General features: G+C 44.7%; 1 protein-coding gene across 1 annotated transcript in view; it reads right to left on the bottom strand.

The window, feature by feature from the left end:
• The window catches only part of PGBD5 (piggyBac transposable element derived 5), a 91,817-nt gene extending 66,545 nt beyond the window's left edge, over nt 1-25,272 (bottom strand). The window contains exon 1 of the mRNA XM_047762026.1: nt 24,951-25,272. Coding sequence (XP_047617982.1) covers nt 24,951-25,272 — 322 coding nt within the window. The remainder of the gene's footprint in view (nt 1-24,950) is intronic.
• Nucleotides 25,273-25,718: the final 446 nt, after the last annotated feature.

Genomic DNA, 25,718 nt, shown 5'->3' with positions numbered 1-25,718 from the left:
TATCTATGGTGATATTCTACAAGCTAAAGTATAAATGTACAATTATTAGCATAAGAGTAAAATGTTGCAGTAATTAAAGGTTGGAATAGCTGAGAAGTTCATAAATAAAGAGTAGTAAGATTAGGAGCTTTCAAATCTTAAATAGAGAAACAGAATGATAGGGAGTTCCCTTCATGGCTCAGTGGTTAACAAACCTGACTAGGAACCATGAGGATGTGGGTTTGATCCCTGGCCTCACTCAGAGGGTTGAGGATCCAGTGTTGCTGTGAGCTGTAGTGTAGGTCGCAGACGTGGCTGGGATCCCACGCTGCTGTGGCTGTGGTGTAGGCTGGCAGCTGTAGCTCCGAATCAACCCCTAGCCTGAGAACTTCCACATGCTGTGGGTGTGGCCCTAAAAAGCAAAAAAAGAAGAAACAGAATGATAGTTAACACAAATATTACAGGTATATAGTACAGATCACTTTAGAAAAAAAATACTTATCCTTTAGAACTGATAGTAACAAAATTTAAGTAATGATACAGGGCAGAAAAGGAGTTTAGACTATATCATATCACAATCTTTGTAGATTTTGTGCATTAGCTTTCATAAAACTAAACCAGAACTTGAGTTCATTGCCTCTCATGAAAACATCAAACTCAAAACTAACTGCTGAACAACCACAGCAAAAAAGACCAGAACCCACCAAAAAAATATATTTTACATCCAAAAACAAGAAGAAACCACAAGACAGAGTGAAAATTCTGAATTCCACATCAGATTCCCCAGTCTGCAGGTTTAGCATTGGGAGGAGGAGCTCCCAGGACATTCGTATTTGAAGGTCAGTGGGGCTTAAGTCCAGGAGCTCCATAGTACTCGGGGAAAGAGAGACTCTGTTCTTGGAGGGTGCACACAAGGTCTCAGGTGCACAGAGACCCAGAACAAAGCAGTAACTCCATAGGAGCCTGAGCTAGACCTACTTACAGGTCTTGCAGGGTCTCCTGGGGAGGCAGGGGTTGGCTGTGGCTCACTGTGGGGAAAAGGCCCCAGGGAATATTCATCAGCATTAGCTCTCCAGAATATCACAATTTTGGCACAGAGATGTAGGCACACCCAACAGCCTGCAGGCTCCAGTGCTGGGATGCCACAGTCCAAACAACCATCAGGATGGGAACGCAGCCTCACCCATCAGCAGACAGGCTGCCTAAAGCCTCCCTGAGTCCACAGCCACCTCACCTCTAAACACATCCCTTGACATAGCCCTGCCCACAAGAGGAAAAACACCCGCTGGTGGGCAGACACCAGTCCATCCCACCATGAAGCCTGCACAAGCCCCTGGATAAACTTCACCCACCAAAGGCAGACACCAGAAAAGGAACTACAATCCTGCAGCTTGCAGAAAGGAGAACCACGAACACCGAAAGTCAGACAAAATAAAGACAACAGAGAAATAAGTTCCAGGTGAAAAAACAAGATAAACTCCCAGAAGAACAACTAAGTGAGGCGGAGATAGGTAATCTACCTGAAAAAGAATTCAGAGTAATAATAGTAAAGATAACCCAAGATCTCAGAGAAAGAATGATGGTTACCTGGTGGCTCAGGGATTAAGGATCCAGTATTGTCACTGCTGTGGCTCGGGTCCCTACTCTGGCACAGGGTCGATCCTTGGGCCAGGAACTTTTACATGCCATGGACACAGCAAAGAAAGGAAAGAAAAGAAAAAGAATGGAGGTACAGACAAAAAAATACAGGAAATGTTTAACACAGGGCTAGAAGATTTAAAGAACAAACAGTTGCAAAATACAATAACTGAAATGAAAAATACACACTAGAAGGAATCAACAGCAGAATAAATGATGAAGAAGAACAAATAAGTGAGCTAGAAGGCAGATGGTGGAAATGACTGACACAGAACAAATTTAAAAAATGAAAAAAGAATGAAGAGAAATAGGGACAGTTTAAAAGACTTCTGGGACATTAAATGCACCAAGATTTGCATTACAAGGATCCCAGAAGAAGGAGAGGGAGAGGGAGAGAGGGAGGGAGGGAGGAAAGAAGGGGGGAGGGGGAGAGAGGGCTTGAGAAAATAGTTGAAGAGATAATTGTTGAAAACTTCCCTGAGAAAGGAAACACTCACTGAAGTCCAGGAAGCGCACAGAGTCCCATTCAAGATAAATCCAAGAAACATGCTAAGACAAATATTAAACAACTGACAAAATAAAGACAAACTATTAACAGCAACATGGGAAAAGCAACAAATGACATAAAAGGGAATTCCCATAAGGTTATCATCTAACTTTTCAGCAGAAACTCTTCAGGCCAGAAGGGAGTGGCATGATATATTTAAACTGATGTAAGGGGAAAACCTAAAACCAAGAAGGATTTGTTCAGATTCAACAGAGAAAGCAAAAGCTCTACAGACAAGCAAGAGAACTGAGCACCAGCAAACCAGCTTCACAACAAATGCTAAAGGAATTTCTCTAGGCAGCAAGAATAGGCCACAACTATGAACAAGTAAATTATGAATAGGAAAGCTCAAGGGTAAAAGCAAACATACAGTAAAGGTAGGAAATCATCCACACAAATACGATTTCAAAACCAGCAATTGTGAGGACAATAAAAATGCAGAGTATCAGAAAGGCATTTGAAATTAAGAGACCAGCAATTTAAAACAAGCTTGTACATCTATAGGCTGCTATATCAAAACCTCACAGTAAACTAAAACTAAAAATCTACAATAACTACACATACAAAAAAGAAAAAGCAGGAGTTCCCATTGTGGCACAGCGGAAACAAATCTGACTAGGAACCATGAGGTTGCAGGCTCAATCCCTGGCCTCGCTCAGTGGGTTAAGGATCCGGTGTTGCTGTGAGCTGTCATATAGGTCACAGATGTGGCTGGGATCCTGTATTACTGTGGCTGTGGTGTAGGCCGGGGGCTGTAGCTCCGATTCAACCCCTCTCCTGGGAACCTCCATATGCCACGGGTACAGCCCTAAAAAAGCAAAAAGAAAAAGAAAAAGAAAAAGCAATCCAAACACAACACTAAAGATAGTCATCAAATTGTAAGAGAAGAGAACAAAAGAGGAAGGGTAGATAAAAGACCAACAAAAACAAATCCAAAACCATTAATGGCAATAAGAACATACATGTTGATAGTTACCTTAAATGTAAATTTTTTTTTTTGTCTTTTTGCTATTTCTTGGGCCGCTCCCGCGGCATATGGAGGTTCCCAGGCGAGGGGTCTAATCAGAGCTGTAGCCACCAGCCTACGCCAGAGCCACAGCAACGAGGGATCCGAGCCGCGTCTGCGACCTACACCACAGCTCACGGCAACGCCGGACACTTAACCCACTGAGCAAGGGCAGGGACCGAACCCTGGGATTCGTTAACCACTGCACCACGACGGGAACTCCAAATGTAAATGTTTTAAATGCTCCAACCAAAGACATAGACTGGCTGAATGTATAGAGAAATAAGAGCCCTATATATGCTACCTAGAAGAGACCCACTTCACATTTAGGGACACACACAGACTGAAAGTGAGGAGATGGAAAAAGGTATTCCACGCAAATGTAAATTTAAAAAAAAAAAAAACACCAAACTCAAGTAGCAATACTCATATCAGACAAAATAGATTTTAAAATAAAGACTGTCATGAGACTAAGAAGGACACTAGATGATGATCAAAGGATCAAGGCAAAAAAGACGATGTAACAGTTATAAATATATTTGCACCCAACATAGGAGTACCTCAATATATAAGACAAATGCTACCAGCCATAAAAGGAGAAATTGATGGTAACACAATAATAATGGGGACTTTAATTCCCTACTTATATCAATGGACAGATCATCCAAACACAAAATAAATAAGGAAGAACAGGCCTCAAACAACACATCAGACCAGAGGTGCTTAATGGCTATTTTTAGAATATTCCCTCCAAAAGCAGCAGGATACACAGTCTTCTCAAGTGCACATGGAACAGTCTCCAGGAGAGATCACATGTGTGGCCACAGAGCAAGTCTCAGTAAATTTAAGAAAAGTGAAATCATATCAACCATCTTTTCTGACCATGATGCTATGAGATTAGAAATCAACTACATGGGGAAAAAAAAACGGTAAAAAACACAAACACATGGAGGCTAAACAACATGCTTCTAAACAACCAATGGACCACTGAAGAAATCAAACAGGAAATCAAAAAGTACCTACATTAACAAATTAAATAATAAAAACCATATGATCATTGCAATAATTGCAGAAAAAACTTTTGGCAAAATTCAACACCCATTTCTGATTTAAAAAAAAAAAAAAAAAAACCTCTTCAGAAAGTGGGCATAGAGGGAATCTACCACAACATAATAAAGGCCATAAATGACAATCATACAAAACAGTGAAGAGTTGAAAGCATTTCCCCTAGAATCAGGAAAAGACAAGGATGTACACTCTCGCCACTTTTATTCAACATAGTTTTGGAAGTCCTATCCATGGCAATCAGAAAAGAAAGTAATAAAAGGAATCCAAATTGGAAAAGAAGTAGTAAAAGTGTTGCTGTTTGCAACTGACATGATGCTATTCACAGAAAATCCTAAAGATGTGATCAGAAAACTACTAGACCTCATCAATGAATATGGTAAAGTTGCAGGATACAAAATTAATAGACAGGTATCAAATGCATTTCTATATACTAACAATGAAAGATCAGGAAGAAATTAAGCAAAGAATCCCATTTACCATCACATCAAAAAGTTTAAAACACCAAGAAATTAACAAAGACCTGTACTCTAAAAACTACAGGATGCTGATGAAAGAAGTCAAAGATAATACAAACAAATGGAAAGATATAGCATGTTCCTGGATGGGATGAATATTTTCAAAATGACTGCACTACCCAAGGCAATCTACAGATTCAAAGCTATCCCTATCAAATTACCAATGCCATTTTTCACAGAACTAGAACAAAAAAATTTTAATTTGTATGGAAACACAAAAAACCCTTAATAGCCAAAGCAATCTTGAGAAAGAAAAACAGAGCTGGAGGAAACAGGCTCCCTGACTTCACATCATACTACAAAGCTACAGTCAGCAAAACAGTATGGAACTGGCACAAAAACAGAAATATAGATCAGTGGAACAGGACAGAAAGCCCAGAAATAAACCCACACACATATGGTTAACTAATCTATGACAAAGGAGGCAAGAAAATACAATAGAGAAAAGACAGTCTCCTCAGTAAATGGTGCTGGGAAAACTGGACAGCTACATGTAAAGGAATGAAATTAGAACAGTCTCTAACACCCTACACAAAAATAAACTCAAAATGGATTAAAGACCTAAATGTAAGACCGGATACCATAAAACTCTTAGAGGAAAACAGGCAGAACACTCTTTGACATAAATCACAGCAATATCTTTTTGGATCCACCTCCCAGGGTAATGAAAATAAACAAACAAATAGGACCTATTTAAAAAAATAAACAAATGGGATCTAATTAAACTTAAAAGCTTTTGCATAGCAAGGGAAATCATAAACAAAATGATTTATGGAATAGGAGAAAATATTTGCAAATGAAGCAACTGATAAGGTATCGATATACAAAATATACAAACAGCTCTTGCGGCTCAATATCAGAACAATAATCAAAAACTGAGAAGACCGGAGTTCCCGTCATTAACAGATCCGACTAGGAACTGTGAGGTTGTGGGTTTGATCCATGGCCTTGCTCAGTGGGTTAAGGATCTGGCATTGCCATGAGCTGTGGTGTAGGTCACAGACTCAGCTCGGACACCACATTGCTGTGGCTCTGGCTCTGGCGTAGGCCAGCAGCAACAGCTCCAATTAGACCCCTAGCCTGGTAACCTCCACATGCCAGACCTGCGGTCCTAGGAAAAAAAAAAAAAAGAGAGAGACCTAAAGAGACACTTCTCCAAAGAAGACACATGGATGCTCAGCAGGCACGTGAAAAGATGCTCAACATCATTAATTATTGGAGAAATGCAAATCAAAACTACAATGAGGTACCACCTCACAGTGGCCAGAATAGCCATCATTAAAAGGCCTACAAACAATACATGCTGGAGAAGGTGTGGAGAAAAGGGAATCCTCCTCCACTGTTAGTGGGAATATAACTTGGTGCAACCACTATGGAAAACAATATGGAAGCTCCCCAGAAAACAAAAAATAGAATTACCATATGACCCAGCAATCCCACTCTTGGGCAGATATCCAGAGAAAACCACAATTCAAAAAGATAACATGCACCCATATATTCATAGTAGCACTATTTACAACAGCCAAGACATGCAAGCAACCAAAATGTCCATCAAAGGGAATGGATAAAGAAGATTGGTACATATATACAATGGGATATTACTCAGCCATAAAAGAACGAAATAATGCCATTTGTAGCAACATGGATGGACCTAGAGATTATCATACTGAGTGAAGTAAGTCAGACAAATATCACATTATATCTCCTATATGTGGAATCTTAAAAAATGATACAAATGAACTAACTTACTGTTTTGAAACAGACTCACAGATACAGATAACAAATTAATGGTTAAAAGGAGAAAGGTGGGGTGGGACAAATTAAGAATTGGAGATTAACATATATATACTGCTATATATAAAATAACCAACAAAGACCTACTGTATAGCACAGGGAACTCTACTCAACATTCTGTAATAACCTATATGGGAAAAAAATCTGAAAAAGAATGTATAGATGTATATGTACAACTGAATCCCTTTGCTATACACCTAAAACTCCTACAACATTTTAAGTTAACTATACTCTAATATTAAATAAAATTTTTTAAAATAATAAAAAATTATGGCACATCATGGCTCAGAGATAAGGAACCTGACTAGTATCTATGAGGACACGGGTTCAATCTCCAGCCTTGCTCAGTGGGTTAAGAAGCTGGCGTTGCCATGAGCTGTGGTGTAGGCTGCAGATGTGGCTTGAATCCCATGTTGCTGTGGCTGTGGTGTAGGCCAACAGCTACAGTTCTGATTCGACCCCTAGCCTGGGAACTTCCATATGCCGCAGGTATGGCCCTAAAAAGACAAAAATAAAATAAAATAAAATAAAAAATTTAAAAATGAAATGACACATCATCCTAGCCAAAACAACAAGAAAAACTAAACCAAATAGCCTTTAAGGATTTGATGTCATTTTATAATCATTCGACTTCATTCAGGCTATGAATATTTCAAGAAAAAATCCTATTTGTGATTCTTTACCCAGTGCAGATGGATAAAATGCAGAAGTAAACTCTGCCAGCTTAAAAATTCAGGAACAGAAAAAAATTCCACAATCATATATGTCAAGATATAAAAAAAAAAATCACTTTCAACCTCGACCTTAAAAATAATACAGAGCCATGAGGAAAAGAGTTACAGAAAGATTTCTTATTAGCCAAGTTTTTAAACAACAGTCCTTGCAAGGATGCCCTTTATAAGACACTTTCTTGCAGTTTTAAGTCTGTGAGAATTAATGCTATACTCAAAGTACATGCTGACACAATTCCAGGGGGGTAACTACCATTTTCAGTGGTTAGGAGACGAAGAATTGTTGAATCACCCAAGCTGTGAACCCTGGCTATGAAAGTGCTCCTGGAAAACGTGACCCTGAAGAGTTTGTCCCCTGACTTAACAAGCTCCTTCTGCATCTTGCACAGTAGACACGTGGATGTCACAAACATACCCAGGGGCCAGACCGGCATTCCTGGTTCTGCTTTCTGGGGACTGCAGAATCCTGGGCAAACAGACTGACATGTCACGAGGGTACAAGTGTCCCTTTCATGATACAAATTGTCTTAGGAAAGATGCCAAAATCCACGCTCAAATGCCAAAATCTGAGGTATGGACAGAAAGTAAGAAATGACTGTGTCACCGTGAAAGAAAAACATACTGTTTCCCCTGCCACATGCCAAGTTTTTCCTCAAGTGACTACAAGAAGCAACAATTGCAGGCAGAAATACTCGAAGTAAAAATTATATTCACAGACTCACCAAGTCCTGAGGTCTATGAAATATGAAGATGCTAAGTCTTTCCCTTCAAGAGCTACCATTAGGGAGAAAGGTGGAGAAGTGACTGCACAAGTCCCCACGTCGGCAGACAGGGCTCAAAACACCTGCCCCTTCCCGAACCCCGACGGAACGTGAACATCTCTCCATTTCACAATAAGGCCACGGCTGCATGAGAAATTATTATTCTCATGCTATACTGTCAACCTCTTGAATTCTAACCCCTAAAATTTAAAAAAAAATATAAATGCTTTTTTAAAAAACAGAACTTCAGATTCTACCTTTCCCTGTAAGCTCATTATACAAATTGGCTTTAGTCCTGCCTTAAGCAAACATTTAGCCATTTGGACAAAGTGGGCAAAAAACTTGAATAAACATCTCTCCAATATACAAATATATGAATGGCTACTGAGCATATGAAAAGATGCTCAGCATCACTATCATTACGGAAATGCAAATCAAAACCACACTGAGACATTACTTCCCCCTCATTAGCATGGCTACTATCAAAAACCCAGAAAGCCGGAGTTCACGCTGTGGCACAGTGGGTTAAGGATCCAGCATTGCCACAGCTGTAGCAAAGATAGCAGCTGCAGATCAAATTCGATCTCTGGTCTGGAAACTTCCATATGCCACAAGCACGGCTAGGAAAAACAAAAAACCAAAAAACAGAAAACAAGTGTTGATGAGGATGTGGAGAAATTGGAACCTTGTACATTGCTGACAGGTTCCAAACGGGGCACCCCCTTTGTAAAACATTTTGTCAGTTCCTCAGAAAGTTAAACAGAGAGTTAATCATATGACCTAGGAATTCCACTCCTAGCTACATACCCAAGAAAAATGAAAACTATATCCACACTAAAACTTGTACATGAAGGTTATGGCTTTATTCATAATAGCAAAAAACTGAAAACAACCCAAATGTTCATCAACTGATGAATACTAAAACGTGGTCTATATCAATTCAATGGACTATTATCCAGCCTTTGAAAGGAATGAAATTGACACATGCGATGACATAGATGAACCTTGGAAACATTATGCTTATTGAAAGAAATCAGTCACAAATCACCATATATTATATGATTTCATTTATATGAAAGTTCCCAAATAGGCAAATCTATAGAGGCAGAAAGTAAACTAGTGGTTGCCTAAGGCTGGGGGTGATGGCTCAAGGTTTTTGAGAGGATGATAAAAGTGTTCTAAAAATGACAGCACTGATGGTTGCACAAACTAGGAACATATCAAAAGCCACTAAATTATACACATAAAATGGGTAAATTGTATAGTATGTGAATTATATTTAAATAAAGCTCTGGAGTTCCCGTCGTGGCTCAGTGGTTAACGAATCCGACTAGGAACCATGAGGTTGCGGGTTCGGTCCCTGCCCTTGCTCAGTGGGTTAAGTGTCCGGCGTTGCCGTGAGCTGTGGTGTAGGTTGCAGACGCGGCTCGGATCCCGCGTTGCCATGGCTCTGGCGTAGGCTAGTGGCTACAGCTCCGATTAGACCCCTAGCCTGGGAACCTCCATATGCCGCGGGAGCGGCCCTAGAAAAGACAAAAAAAAAAAAAGAAAAAAAAAGCTCTTACCCTCCAAATGGAAAGAACTTGCCATATTTATCATGCAGAAGAACAAACAACTTGATCAAAACACCAAAAAGGTAAAGGAAAAAGGTAAATTAAATAAAATGGAAAAGAATCAAATCATGCTTGTCATCATTTTAAGTGCACACAAACTGTTTTCTCCGGCTAAAGAGTCTGCCACATTGTGTCAGAAATATATATCCATCTGTATGCTGTTCACGAAACACAGGCAAACAGGGGTTGGAAAGAATGCACCAGGCAAGGAGATATCAGGCAAATGCAAAGAAGGAATGGCAATAATTAATAGCAGACAAGCTGGATTTAAATTTCAAGGTACTAAGCAAGATGAAGAGGGACATTATTAAAGGCACAGCTTAGTGGGAAGGTATAAAAGATATAAGTATAGATGCACCAAACAATATGACAGCTAAAAAATGCAAGAATATGGTAAAAAAAAAAAAATTAGCCCTTCAAATGGGAATATCTACTAAACAACACCAAAAAGAACACATAGAAGACAGAATACACACTTACTTTCCTCAAATAAAAAATAGTTTTTTCTTACCTATATATGTCACATTTGTAAAGATTAATTACCTATTTGGCAACAAAGAAAACCTTTACAAACCTTTCAAATTAAAGAAACAGAATAGTTCTTTGGTCACAACCCAATAAAATTAGAATTAAATAATCCAAAAACAAAAAACTTAACTACTTAGAAATGAAGAAATATACTCTTAGATCAAAGAAGAAATCAAAAGGAGGACTGGGGGGAAAAAATCTTAAAAGCCATGCAAAGGACAACACTTCATACTAAAAGATATTACAGAATACACCAGAAGTTATAGTCTAAGAAGATTTTGGTGTCAAATGCCTTCAATACTAAAGATTATTTTAAGAAACTTCGTACTCATCTGAACCAATTAGAAAAGGACAGTTCAATCAATCAAATGAAAGAAGTTTTTAAAAAGTTTTAAATTAAAAAAATAAGGGGAACAAATATACCCAAAGCGGATTCTTTGAAAAGACCAAAAATATAGAAAAACAGCTCACATGCCCAATTAAGAGAGAGAAGGTGGGTGATGAGGGGAGAGGTGAGGTGGAGCAAGTACAGGAAAGAAGGAAAGCAGAGGAGGGGCCAGGGGAGAGAGAGGATGCGCAGAAACAAAAGACCAAGGCTGAGGACAGAGACAGGAATGCAAGTGCAGGTTGTAAAAGCAAGTGAAAGAACCATTTTTCAAAGTTGCATGGAATTTTACATTAACACTGTAAAAACCTAGAAGAAGTAGATGAGTTCCTAGGAAAACACAAATCATCAAAACGATTCCAAAAGTGGAGAATTCAGAAATATCAGGACCAGGCAGGTTCACAGCTGAGTTCTATGTAACTCATAATTCCACTGCTGAATGGCAATAATTAAAAACTAAGAAGCCGATTCACTGTATGAGCTGAGAATAATTTCAATACCCAGGCCTGAGAGAGATGAGAGAGAAAACAATGAACAAATCTGGTTTATGATGGATTAGTTACAGAAACTCTGAACTAATATTAGCCAACAACAGAATTTAGTCATCTATCAAAGAGATACACACTGAGGAGTTCCCGTCGTGGCGCAGTGGTTAACGAATCCGACTAGGAACCATGAGGTTGCAGGTTCGGTCCCTGCCCTTGCTCAGTGGGTTAACGATCCGGCGTTGCTGTGAGCTGTGGTGTAGGTTGCAGACGCGGCTCGGATCCCGCGTTGCTGTGGCTCTGGCGTAGGCCCGTGGCTACAGCTCCGATTCAACCCCTAGCCTGGGAACCTCCATATGCCGCGGGAGCGGCCCAAGAAATAGCAACAACAACAACAACAACAAAAAAGACAAAAAAAAAAAAGAGATACACACTGAAACCAACCTGCATGTATTCCAGGATGAGGATGGTAAAGGAATCACAACACCAGAAAATCAATGGAACTTATTTCATCCATAAATTAAAAGTGAAAAAACAGTAAGACCAAGCAATAAATGCATTCTGATAAAAATAAAAGCATCTGATCAAAGTGTAGAAGGCATTCGTTATAAAAATTAAGACAGGAATAGAAGGAAGTTATTGATGAAGTATTACTGAATAAGAAGAACATGATAGAAAGGTATATAAAATGAGCCTGTATTTGTTAAACAATGACCCCCAAACTCCTGTTCATACTGTATCTGTGCAAGTGTATTTGTATATGAACAAGAAGTTGTCAATACCGACTGTAAACGGAGGCAGGTAGTGAGGAAAATTCTAACAAAAAAGGGTAAAACAGGATTACAGGTAAAAACCATGTATGATACTAATGCATGTAAATAAAATTACTTTACAATTTTTATAAGACTACACAGCATAAAAAACGACCAAGAAAAGAAGTATTCCTTTTGTTTTTAACTCCATGACCATCACTAGCTTTTTTTAATTCCCAGTAACAAGTTTAAGGTAATATCACCTCCAGCAGAGCTCCTTAATGGAAATGCGAACTCAGGCACCGCCATGCACAATTCTATCCACAGCGACCACGGCTTGCCAAGCCCCTGATTCTCTGTCTCAGGGAGACAGAATCCCCCAGACTCTGGTAAAAAGCAGGAATCTGAGCCAACCATCCCTGGCTCACCTTTACAACGGCCCCATAGAAGCACTGGTCTTGGCTGCTCCCTCAACACTAGGATGTTCTTCTCCTGAAAGCACCCATTCCAAGACTCACAAGTATTTGCAGGCCTCCAGTCTTCATGACAAGGCTCCAAGCTTTTCTTATCCACTTCTCAAGCCCCAACTACTAATGCCCTGCCTGGCCCCTCACAGGCACTGGACCCCTATTTGCCAGGTGAATGATGTGTATTCAAAAGAGATAAAGTCTGAATTCAAGAACTTTTCTTTGCAGAGCAGATTTGCTTTAGTTTCCCGAGTAATTTTATTTAAACGTTTTTCAAGCCTGCTGCCAATAACCTGGAGGAGTGCAAGGATGCTAGTGCACCCAGACGGCACACAGCTTTGATCAGTCCTTCGGCAGCAGGGACATAGGGAACTGCTGTCAGGAGCCTAGAGAGACAGTGGGACAGGGACCTTACCGAGTGCCTCACGTGTCAGACCAGGTACGATCTCATTGGCGCCTGGAGCAGCCCTGCAGAGGTGGTGTTTAGGCACCAAGCTGAAAGGGGCACCTAGGGGTGTCTCCATCTCCCAAGCTCTGTGCACTGCATCATGAGAGGCAGAATCAAAGCCTCGGCAGGTTCTCCCGCCCTCCCAGCAAAGCACTGCACACACCAGGAGTCTGGGCTGCACTCTGCCAGCTCAACAGAATCCACCACCTCCTTGAATTTACCTTCCTCATTTAAAAGCCCCTCTGTGTCTTCTCTCCTAAACTTCTAGAAAACTATGGCTCTCTCCATGTGTGATGTACACTGAGAGTTTACACTTGCTGATCTTTACCTAAAGTTCTAAAGTTCACCTCTTTTCCATCAGAGAAAAGCCTTCTCACTGCAGTTACCTGCAATTTCCAAGGAAATTCTTTTCCAGATGCCACTGGAATTCTGAATGCATGTCCCCTCAGGTGCCATAAATTCTGGTCCAGTTTCCCAGCAAGCCAAGGAAACCAGGTTGGAAATTCCACTGAAATACTTAAAAGCAAAACAGACAGAACATTTTTATTTACCGCAAACACTGGGACCCAAGGAAAACAAGCTTCGTTACAGGCAGATGAGGAAGAAGGTGTAGATTTTATAAAGATATGAATTATGAAGTGAAAGTCCACTTACCTCAGAATCTGTATGCAGCACTCCACTAAGTCAGGTGGGGAACCCCAGGGAAGCATTTAAGACGCTACTGACTCTCCACTTTCCTCAAACACAAGAGTCCAAATGGGCAAGGCTTTCACTAACCACCCTTGAAATGATTTCACTTGCTTCTATCTTCTTCCCAGAAAATGATTCTTTCTCCTGATCCCTTACATCACATCCTTGTGACTCTTTCCCCAACTTGAAAAAACAGGTCTCCTACCCATCTGGTTCTCCTCAAGCAATTCAATCTTTTTTTGGTCGTCTTTTTAGGGCTGTACCTGGAAGTTCCTGGTCTAGGGGTTGAATTGGAACTGTAGCTGCGACCTATGCCACAGGAGCACTAGGTTCTTAACCCACTGAATAAGGCCCAGGGATTGAATCCACATCCTCATGGATATTAGTTGGTTTCTTAACCTGCTGAGCCACAATAGGAACTTCCTTTTTTTTTTTTTTTTTTTTGCTTTTTTGGGCCATACCTACGGCATATGGAAGTTCCTGGGCTACGGGTCAAATTGGAGCTGCAGTTGCCAGCCTACACCACAGCCACAACATGGGATCCAAGCCATATCCGCAACCTACACCACAGCTCATGGCAATGCTGGATCCTTTAACCCAATGAGCAAAGCCAGGGATCAAACCCACATCTGCTTGGATACTAGTTGGGTTTATCACCTGCTGAGCCACAACAGAAACTCCCCATGTAATTCAATCTTTAATTGCCTTTACCAGGGAAACTTTCGGGAGGCTCTGCAATGTCATCACCGCATTCGCTTCTGGTTTCTTCTCCACCATCTTGGAGAGGATGTGGCCTGGCAGAGGCAAGGCAGTGACCACCTGTCACAGGTGTCTGTCACCTGCCCATGGGGTCTCTCTCCCCATCCAACCTGGGTCCCAGCTGAAGGTCCTTGATAAATGGGAGAGGGGTCCTAAGGTACCTCCTATGTGCCAGGGAGGATAGGCTCTGGGGACCTCCCACTCCAGCTCTGGAGACAGCTGCCTGGTTTTGCCCTGAGGTTTCTGGCTGCTAAAACATTCTGAAAACCTTCTCAGTAGTACAATATCCGTCAGGGCCATTCTGGCCACAGAGGTAAAGAGGAGTTTAAAGGAGTGAAAATCAGCAAACTGGAATGAAGCAGCAGCTCTGTGCCTCCCCGCACATCTTTACTGATTCTCACTGTGGGCTCCAATGGGCCACGTGCCCGAGATCACAGGGCGAGCATTCAGCACAGACAGGTCCCTCACCTTGGGCGTGCTCGCTGCCCACGAGAAACCCGACCACCCAGCCCCTTTCAAACCCTCTACAGCTTCAAAACATTGATGTGCAATTAATGACTGTTCCTAGAACATCCAGGGCATACTGCTTACCTGCATTATCTCACCTGTTCCAAACTCAGAGTGGGAATTTCACTGAGAGAATGCAAAGAATTCATTTTTATTCTCTAAGCTCTTTTCTCACCATTTCCCTCTCATGAATTCTTACACATCTGATCAGCAAGTGGCCCTACCGATTTGAATATTTTACCCCATCCTCCTGTGAGTGGACTGTGCTGGCTGCTATAACCCCGTCCTGCCACCCCATCAAGTGTACGATGGCCAAATAGGAGGAGCTCGTTTCTTCCCCACATAAATTTAGTCCATGACAAATACGATTGACCATGGGTGGCTTTGTTCCCCCAAATGGTGACTCGGACCCAAGGTCCTTTCACCTGGTGGCCACAGCATCTCCAACATCAGTCTCAGAGGAGCCTCCCTTCCAGCCAGGCCAGGCCTGAGAGCGGGGCCCACACTTGGGCTCATCTTCCACTGCCCAGAATCCAGGCAGTGGCCCCTCTCACTGCAGGGGTCGGGGGGCGCTGAGAAAGTAGGTGCAGCCAATGCCTGGGATGAGAGTCAACAGGTGAAACAAATTGGGAGAATGAAAATGCTCAACTCAGAGCCCCCCACAAGGGGCTTATTTTTAATTAGTTGATCCAACCAGTACATACCATGTTCCACATTCATGCTTAAGTATGGATGCCTCCTTGTCCCCTAATCAAAGGGAGCCATCTACCTTGTCAGTTAACCTGTGACTTAGTTTCCTCAAGTTCAAAATAGCAATAATGATGGCACTGACCACACGCGATTGTTTATGAGGGTTACATAAAGTTAGAAAGTGCTCTGAACACTATCTGGCACCCAGCAAGTGATACACAAGCACCCGGTATAACAAATAAAGCAGCACAGGAGCTGGCTCCCCTGCAAATTCCGGAAAGAGGCCCGTCTTGGAGATCTCTAGCTCTTAGGAAGTGGGCAGGTTGGAGAGTTTGCAGAAGCTAAGGAGTTAAATCTTCCATCCAGGATGGAAATCCCTATAAAGCATATCCCAGACTTGCTTCAGCACTTTCCTGAGAAGGAATTCACTCCCTGTGACCCACCCTATTAACACTTCCAGAATGTGGGTGTTGAAAATCCTCAGGTCCTTGTAAATATTCCTTCATTGATGCCGATTCCCACCCCCATTTTAAAAATCTACTTCTCCATCTATTCCTTTGTTCGTTCATTCATCCAACCAAACCTGAGGAATTACCACGTTCTAACCAGGACGAAGACAGCCGAAGCCTCAGCCCACAGGGAAAGGAATTAGCTCATATGGGTGAGAAAAGGGACCAGAGGGAAGGAGGTGATTTTAGATTCTTAGAGGCAGTGATATTTGAACCAAGGCCAGACCAACAAGCAAGGGCTGCCATTCAAGTAGCAGGAGGAAGAACACTGCAGGTGAGGGCCTGGCAGGCAAAAAGGCTCTGAGATGGACAGACCATGTGGCTAGAGAGTGCTGACATAAGACAGGTGCCCAAAGCTGACATGGGACAGGAAAACTACGGCAGACCTCTGGGCCCTGGAGGTCCTGTAGAGCACTCATTCCCTCTGGCTTGAGGTTGAAGCCATTGACAAGTTTTAAGGAGAGAAGTGAGTGGATGAGCTTAGGTCTATAAAGGTTACTCTTCTTCCACAGCCAATGGGAAGAGAGAAAGAGGCAGGGGGTGGGGCATTCATAAGACTGGAATCTGGGAATCCAAGCAGATCCTAGCCAGTGAGGGTGACTGTCTTGGCTAAAGTTGGCGACAATGGCAATGATATAAGAAGTGGAAGGATTTGTGGTTCTAATTGTTTTAATAGCTGATTTATTAAATACACACCTAACATTTAGTATGTAATTAATAAAATAAAAACAACCACAAAACATGGCCAGGAGTTCTTGTTGTGGCTCAGCAGGTTAAGAACCCAACTAGTATCCATGAGGAGGCAGGTTCGATCCCTGGCCTTGCTCAGTGGGTTAAGGATCTGGCAGAGCCATGAGCTGTGGTGTAGGCCGGCAGCTACAGCTCCAATTCGACCCCTAGCCTTGGAATTTCCATATGCCACAGATGTGGCCATAAAAAGCCAAAAAAAAAAAAAAAGTGTATATATAGAGAGTCACTTTTTGTTGCTGTTTTTGTCTTTTCTAGGGCCGTACCCGCGGTAGCATATGGAGGTTCCCAGGCTAGGGGTCCAATCAGAGCTGTAGCCGCTGGCCTACGCCACAGCCACAGCAACATGAGATCCAATCTACGTCTGTGCCCTACACAACAGCTCACGGCAACACTGGATCCTTAACCCACTGTGTGAGGCCAGGGATCGAACCCGCAACCTCAGGGTTCCTAGTAGAATTCGTTAACCACTGAGCCATGACGGGAACTCCTAGAGAGTCATACTTTTATAACAATTCTTTCTAGAATTCACAAATAAGGGGAAGAAAGTGCTTTATACCATGAGTCAATCTTTACATTATTGGCTATTTTAGGTGTTCTAATTATTCCTGAGCATGACAACCTCCTCCCACCCCAAGTTAACACTATACTTCCCTTAGCCAGTAAAGGTTTTACATCACCTTTTGTTGTCATTTTCCCTCTGCCTTCCTTAAAAAAAGACCACAGTGATTCTCCATGGATTCCAGCCTCTCTAAGGCCTTATTTCTCACCAAACCTACGAAACTCCCCTCCCTGCAGGATCCAGCATTGGCTAGATAAATCCATATCCATGCCTGAACCTGGAGTTGAGATTCCAGCTACAGTTCCTTGCAGTGGTAACAATTACAAATGTAAAATTTCATGGCATTCCCATCGTGGAATATGACTAGCATCCATGAGGATGTAGTTTTGATCCCTGGCCTTGCTCAGTAGGTTAAGGATCCAGTGTTGCCATGAGCTGTGATGTAGGTCACAGATGCAGCCTGGATCCCCCATTGCTATGGCTGTGGTGTAGGCTGGCAGCTCTAGCTCCAATTGGACCCCTAGCCTGGGAAACTTCATATGCCATGGGTGCGTCCCTAAAAAGACAAAAAAAAAAAAGTAAAATTTCTGGACATTGGAGTTCCCACTGTGGCTCAGCGGGGTAAGGACCCGACATCTCCAAGAGGATACGGTCTTGATTCCTTGCCTTGCTCAGTGAGTTAAGGATCCAGCGTTGCCTCAAGCTGCAGCATAAGTAGAAGATGCAGCTCAGATCTAGTGTTGCTGTGGCTTGTTGCTGTGGCTGTGGTATAGGCCGGTAGCTGCAGCTCCAATTTGATCCCTAGCCTGGGAACCTCCATATGCTGCAGCTGTGGCTGTCAAAAGAATAAAATTTTTTCTTTTCACTAAGGCCTCAAGTAAGGATGCTCAGCTCAAGGGAGAGTGGGCTGCCCACCTGCCTTCCATCCCCCACCCATCCTCACCCAAGTTGCTCCCTTGTTTGAGATGCTCTTTTCCTTTTTTTTTCACTGGGCTCACTTTTATTCCTCAAGATACAGCTTAGAGGCCACCCTTGCCAACCCAGCTGGAGTAGGTGAACACCTTTGGAATCCCATCTAAATCCATGTTGACCTTGATCACAGACGCTTGTCTCTTTTTCTACACTTTGTCTCTCCTACTGGAGCCCAGGAGACATGCCTTATTTACCATTTTATCCCAGCAGGGTTCAAAAGGCTTGCTGAATCAATACAGGGCGCATCTCGTGCACTGCTGGTGGGGAAGGAACTGGAAACCTTTTGGCAATATCTACTAAAGCAATGGTTCTCAACTGCACATGATTTTGCTCCCAAGGGACCCCTGGCAATGCTGGGAGATACGTCTGTTTGCCCCAGCTGGAGGCAGGGATGCAGGTGCCTTCAATGGACAGGGGCCAGGAGTACTGCTCACCCTTCACTGCCCAAGACAGTCTCCTCAGCAAAGCACCCCTGGCCCATGACATCTGTCATGCCAAGGCCAGAACACACATCTAATCCACCACCCAGCAATCCTAACTCCTCAGTATACACACCCCACGGAAGTCATGTATATATATGTCCATCAAAAACACACTCAAGAATGTTTGTGGCAGCGTTATTCATAAAAGCCCCAAACTGGAAACAGCCCAGAAGTCCACAGAGAGGATAATGGATAACAAGCTGTACTACATATACAATGGAATACTACACAGCATCTCGGGTATAATGACGAGCTAAAGAACCAGACCAACTAAAAGAACAGGCAAAATTAACTGATGCTGATGGAAATCAGCACAGTGGTTACTCCTGGGAACAGGGGGGTACTGACTGGGGAGGCGGGAGGGGAAGTGAGCACAGTGTGACTCATGCGCTGCATGTCACACCTCAGTAAGCTTTATTCCTTAACACTCTCTAAGAACCACACTACTGGTGGAAAAAGCACACTGGTTTGCTGCCTTAGAAGCCAGATGTTTTTTTTTTTTTAGGGCCGCACCCCAGGCATATGGAGGTTCCCAGGCTAGGGGGTGAATTGGAGCTGCAGCTGCTGTCCTACACCACAGCTCTTGGCAACGCCAGATCCTTAACCCACTGAGCGAGGCCAGGGATCAAACCTGCATCCTCACGGATACTAGTCAGATTTGTTTCCACTAAGCCACGATGGGAACTCCAAGAAGCCAGATGTTCTAATGGACCTTCTGGTTATACCACTGGCCAGAGTGTAAGGAGGTTACTGACAAGAGATATCAAAAATGTTAAAATGGACAGGAGTTCCCTCGTGGCTCAGTGGTTAACGAATCCGACTAGGAACCATGAGGTTGCAGGTTCCATCCCTGGCCTTGCTCAGTGGGTTAAGGATCTGGCATTGCCGTGAACTGTGGTGTAGGCTGCAGATGCGGCTTGGATCCTGCATAGCTGTGGCTCTGGAGTAGGCTGGCAGCTACAGCTCCGATTAGATCCCTAGCCTGGGAACCTTCATATGCCACAGTGCAGCCCTAAAAAAGGCAAAAAGACAAAAAAAAGAAAGAAAAAGTTAAAATGGGAGTTCCCATTGTGGCACAGCAGAAATGAATCCGACTTAGGAACCATGAGATTGTGGGTTCACTCCCTGGCCTCGGTCAGTGGGTTAAGGATCTGGTGTTGCTGTGAGCTGTGGTGTATGTAGGTCACAGATACAGCTCAGATCTGGTGTTACTGTGGCTATGGCATAGGCTGGTGGCTACAGTTCTGATTCGACCCCCAGCCTGGGAACCTCCATAGGCTAAGGCTAAGGATGCGGCCCTAAAATGAAAAAGACAAAAAAAAAAAAGTTAAAATGTACAAAATCCTTAATTCAATTCTGTTTTGAATCCTTTTATGCTAAGGAATATATTAAGGATATGGACACAAAACTTAAAACTTCAAGAATATTTGTCACAGCATAATAAATACAAGTAAATACATATAACTACAAGGGCAAGGGACCAATGAACCCCGTGCCCACCCAAAAGGAACTGCATAATACTATGGATTCAGTAACTTGACACTTTAAATAGAAAATGTTTTCAATATATTCCTTAGAATTAAAAAGCAGGTCACCCAATAATATGTAACCTAAGATATATGAAAGATACACTCAATGTATTAACTGTGATTATCTCAGGAATGAGAGATTATGGGATTTCTTTCAATTTTATCATTTTTTTGGTTTTGTTTCTTGCTTTTTTTTTTTTTTTTTTTGGCTGTACCCATGGTCTGCAGAATTTCCTGGGCCAGAAACAGATCCACACCACAGTACTTACCCAAGCCACAGCAGTGACAATACTGGATCCTTAACCCGCTATGCCACCAGGGAACTCCATAAATTTTATCATGTCTTCTTGTTTTTTCCAAAAGTGAACATATATTACTTGGTAATAAGAAAAAAAATCTACAATCATAGCTTGTAAGAATAAAGGTGAATTTTAAGCTATAAAACTGAGGACCAGACCACAGTAAGCTCCCAGGTATATTCAAAGCCCTGCTCCTGGCAGAGAAGCTCTGACCCCCATTACAAGGGCTCAGGGAAGCAGGGTTAAATTCAGAAGCTAGATAAAATCCTAGGTCTTCTGTTTCACACCCTGACTGTGGGACTCATTACACAAAGCCATACATACACAGAGCTATATGTGCCTCCAAAAAACTGAAAAGCAAATCCATGTATAAACATGAAAATGAATCTAAATGTGTTTGACAGGGGGAAAGTCTAGGTAAAAACAAACAACCCACTATCTTTCCTGAATTATCAAGTCTGAGTAGTTAGATGGTGGTGATCACTTAACCAAGGTAATCTCTTTACCCCCAGATCCTTTCAGAAAAGATGCATCTGTCTTTCTCTGCAGAGTGGAGATGAGACCTTCTCCCACACAGAGTACCTGGGAAGACTCAGTATGACGATGCATGAAAAAGCTGGTTACAAATGCAAATTGTGGATTATCATCCTCACCAGGGCCAGGAGCTCTTTTCCCACCACAGCAAGTGACTCCTGGGAAGAGAGCAAAACACCTCTCCCAGGAAGCTCCCTTCTCTGAACCCTGTGTGGCTGCAGTACACACTTATTAGGTAGCACTGCACACCATTCTTTTCTGGCCCTCATGATGTGAGCTCCTCCTGGAGCCACAGGACATGGGACAGAGCTAAAGGTGGGACAACACAGAGAGGGTCCTGGGATCTTAGCTCACAAATCCCAAAGGGCTCAGTTTCATTCTGGTTTTAAGAGAAAGATGCTTCTCTTCCTCCTTGTTAGTCAAAAAGATTGTAAACCAGTAACAAACTAAAGAGAAAACACTTAACAATGTTAATTTCATTTAATGATGTTAATTTTCAATTAACATCTTTTGCCCCAGCTTCTCAAGGTCATACCTCCCTAGTGAATGAGGGCAGGGTGACTGTGATAGGAAGAAAACTCCTATGAAGTCCACCCTCTCAGAGAAAGAGCAAACAGCTCAGATCCCAGCCTGCCATGACAAAGGACTGACAAAGCTAACAGATGGAGCCCCCAGCATCTGTGAATCTGCCTGTTCCTTTGCCTCCTCGGAGAGGACGAATCACAAGACTGCTTTGAAAGGGCAGGAGCCCAAGAAACAGCTGAATTTCATGCTGTTTCCAAGGAGTGAGCTGCGCTGCTTATTCGCATGGTAGGAAGGCAGGCTGACAGCTGGAGAGGAGCCACCTAGGGGGAGACCCTGCAAATCTGGTTAGGAGAGGATCCTCAGCCCCAACCTCCCAGGCTGACCTGCCCCTACACAGGGGTGAAAGGCAGAGTCTCTGTTTAAAAGATCCCAAGGGGACCCACACCTCAAGGCACAGCCAGAACCAGGCGGAGGAGAGAGGAGAGGGTTAGGGTATGAGGAAGAGCTGGTGCACTTCTGGAGATCCCATCCAGGACGCTAAATACACTGGGGAAAAAAAAAAAAAAAAAAAAAACCAGAAGGCTGCGAAGACCAGAACAGCCTGAAGGTCAGTTAGGAGTCTCAACCTGAACCATAGAAATGCCTTGTCTCCCTCCCTTTCTCCTCTCTGCTGTGCATCAAATGTCTTCCTACTGTGTGCACTCCCCCCACAGGACCAAAAGTGGCTCTGAATACAAATCAAAAACACAATGGTGTCCAGTGTCTAAACCCCTCTCCTATACCAGGATGCTCTGCAAAGGGTTCTCGGTCATCAGGGGGCTCCCGGATAGTGGTCCTAATCCTTTCTGATAGAAGAAACCATGCTAGGGACAAGAGATACACATTTACACCTAAGACAGTCACATACATACACACATGCCTATTTCCAGAGTTATGTGTATCTGTGTTTTTTTAATAGCAGAAGGTAGGCAGGAAGCCTGTTCTGTGAACCTAGCATCCGTCACTTTCCTCATCTGATTCTAGGAGGATCAGCAATTTCTAAGGGATTTTCATTGAATGAGAGTTGATTACACATCAAAAGGCCGCCCTCTGGCTTGGTCCCCATCTCACCCACCAGCGGCTGAGATCTGCCAATAAACTGGGGGACAGAGATGGAGGGAGATCCAGGCTGCATTCCTTGAAAGCAGGGAGCATGCTCTGGTTGGAGTGTCTCAGCTACTGGACTTTGGTAAACTTAGCAGGCTGAGCCTCTTTGCTCCACAGCAGCCAGGGCCCAGCTCTCAGGCCTCTTATCACATCATCTCTCTCCATGCCACTTGGTACGAGGATTTTCTCTGACCAACAATATACTTCTGCACCTATTTGCAGCCCCCACAAATCACATTCCATTGTTTTAGGGATGCTGAATTCTCGTTTAATAAACCATCAGCCTCATCCCTCCACTGCCACCCCCAATTTCCCTCAAGGAGAAAGTGCGGCAAGGAGGAAGGAAATTCTTAGTTAAAGCTGGATTTTTAAAGCAGCTCCCACACAAAAGAGGAAAACAAAACGGTGTATAAATACCATCAAATAACCACTAATGCCTTTGGTTAAAGTGCTTGATGGTGATGCTCAGGTCCAGGTGAGAACTCAGCTCACCTGAAGGAAGCAGAATTTGAACCTCACACCAGCTGACACATGATACTGCTCTTCATGACTGTTGAAGTGCTGCAGTGGCTCGATTCCACTGCTCTGCTGCAGAATCTCACCCATTTATAGGTTAGTTACTAAGAAACATAATATTGCTTTAAAATGTTTGTGTGTTCAGTCTTCTCACACCAGCACATTCAAGAATCTTCTTCATAACCAACACAGCACATTCAAGAATCTTCTTCATAACCAGATAACCTAACACCTTTTCCCTATTTTCCCCTGATACGGGGAAATAAAGCATTCTTCCCAGCAGACATGTATCTCAAGGGTTCCAAGATCAAAAACTGGATCACAGACACCCACAGCATAAAGCCTGACAAACTAGGCTCAGGGTAGGAACAATTCTTAAGAGCCAATATGAAAAAGAGCTGTCTGGGGCTGGAAGATCGTATGACATTTTGGAAAACACAGAGGGTCTAAAAGGATTATACAGAGTGATGTGACTGAAAAATCCCCAAACTGTTCACCAAGGGTCAAATGGGAACTCACTTTATTTCCCCACCCCGAAACCCTGCACAGCTAACCTGGACTTTGCAAGCCCAGCTGCGGCTCAGCACATTCACTGCAGCCGGCCTGCTGGAGGTTTGCAGACCACTCCCTGCTCAGAGTCCAGACAGACCTACCAGCAGGCTGCAGCATGATGTCCTGATCCAAGTCCAGGCACCAGCCAGGGGTCCCTTGGACCTGTCCTCCTGTGTGCTGTGTCCCTGCCAGGTCGAACAACGATCAGGGAGAGCCACAGGAAAAGCCGCATCACGCCCAGAATCATGCCCAGTGCGGCCACTCCCTGGCCGTCAACATCACCGGTTGCACCCAATTCCACCCATGAAAGCTGTGTGGAAAAAGGGGGCTTCCCAGAAGGTCTCGGACCAAGGAACAAAAGCATCAGAAGGCAGGCGGAAACCGCTGGTCTCCCCCTCCCAGAGACAGCAGAGGCTGCTGAGCTTCTGCAGGGAAAGTGGAAATATTTTAAAATCAACTCCCCACAAAGAAAGCAATAAAGACTTCAAGCAGCCACAGCTGCCAGCCCTCCTCAGACTTTCCCCAGATAGCAGGGGCTGGTCTCTGACCATAGCAGTAAACAGAACACACGTGAAAGTGCCTCGCGGGGCAGAAGCATATGCCCCAACGCTGCTAAATTGGTCCTTTCACTCTTCCCTATTTTAACAAGAGATTCACGGACAGGGAAGTTTCTCAGGTTAAATGGAGAAACTAAAGTCCAGCGAAAATGTCATGGGTACCCTCCCCTCAGCTCTCGTAGGGCCTCGTTCGAACTGCTACCTGCTCCCAACCCCTGGCACCTGGGCAAGGCTTGCTCTTAGCTCATCAATACAAAATTACTCCTATGCCCCAGGGCACGTCAGGTTTCCAGAATCCCTTCCATTAGTAAAGCCTAACCACTCCAACCCACCCCTAACGCGCCACCCCACAGGTGCGACTGGCTTCACACCCAGGACGCGGTCACTCCCAGCAAGTGAAGGCCACCTGCATGTCCTGGCCAAGGAAAGTACTGCCAGCCTCTTCTCATGTCCTCTCCACCCACGAGGAAGTCGGGGCCCCCGCACGCAGTCACTTTGATCCTCGCACTTTAAAGCCCCAATTCCGCAGCCCCGTTGTTTCCGGAAATGCACAGCTGCCAACGGCAAGCCGGCCCACGGAGCATCTGGAACTCTCGCGCCCGGGCCCCTGCACTCCCCGGGCTGCCCCCCGCCCTCCGCCCCCGGGCCGCGCCTTACCGCCGGTATCCTCGAAGCGCGGGGGCGGGCGGTCCCGCAGCGTGGCGCTCCAGCCCGCGCCAGCCTCGTCCTCCTCCAGGTCCTGCGCGTTCGGGGCGCCCGGCGGCGGGGCGGCGGGGCCGGGGCGCTCGGGTTCGTCGTCCGAGGAGGCGGCCGAGGAGGAGTGGGAGGCGGCCGACGTGCTGTAGAAGGGGTTACCGCCGCTATCCGGGCCCGACTCGCCAAACACGTCGTCCGAGATATGCAGGCTCTCGTAGCGCGCGCGGGCCGCCTCGAGCAGCGCCGGCGCCCTCTTCCGCGCGCCCCCACCGCCCTCGGCCATGGCCCCTGCGGCCGCCCGCGCGCCCGCCCCCCAGAGCGCCTCCCAGCCGCACGCGCCGGGCCCAGGGCCCGCGCCGCGGCCCGCCGTCCCCCACCAGCGCAGCCCGCAGCACAGCGCCCGCCGCCCCGCGCCCGGCCGGCCCGCCGTCTTGGCCGCCTCGGGCCCAGCGCCCGGGGAAGCGCCTTGGAGCTCGGGCGCCGCGGGCTAGCGACCGCGGCAGGAAGCTGGAGTTGCGGCCCGGATCAGGCGCCGCCGCTCCCGCCGCCGCTGCGTCTTCTCGGCGCCCGCCGCGTCCCCGCGCGCCCTCCCCGCGGCGCCCCGCGCTCCCCGGCCGACCTTCCCGGGCGCGAGCCGCCAGAGGCGGGCCCCGCCTCCTCGCACCTCCAGCCCGCTCGCCAATGGGAAGCCAGGACTGCACAAGGTGGGAGGGGCTGGGCGGGCCCTGC

This window comes from Phacochoerus africanus, chromosome 15 (assembly GCF_016906955.1).
Source record: "Phacochoerus africanus isolate WHEZ1 chromosome 15, ROS_Pafr_v1, whole genome shotgun sequence".
NCBI classification, from domain to species: domain Eukaryota; kingdom Metazoa; phylum Chordata; class Mammalia; order Artiodactyla; family Suidae; genus Phacochoerus; species Phacochoerus africanus.
This window is presented reverse-complemented; position numbering and strand designations above follow the sequence as displayed.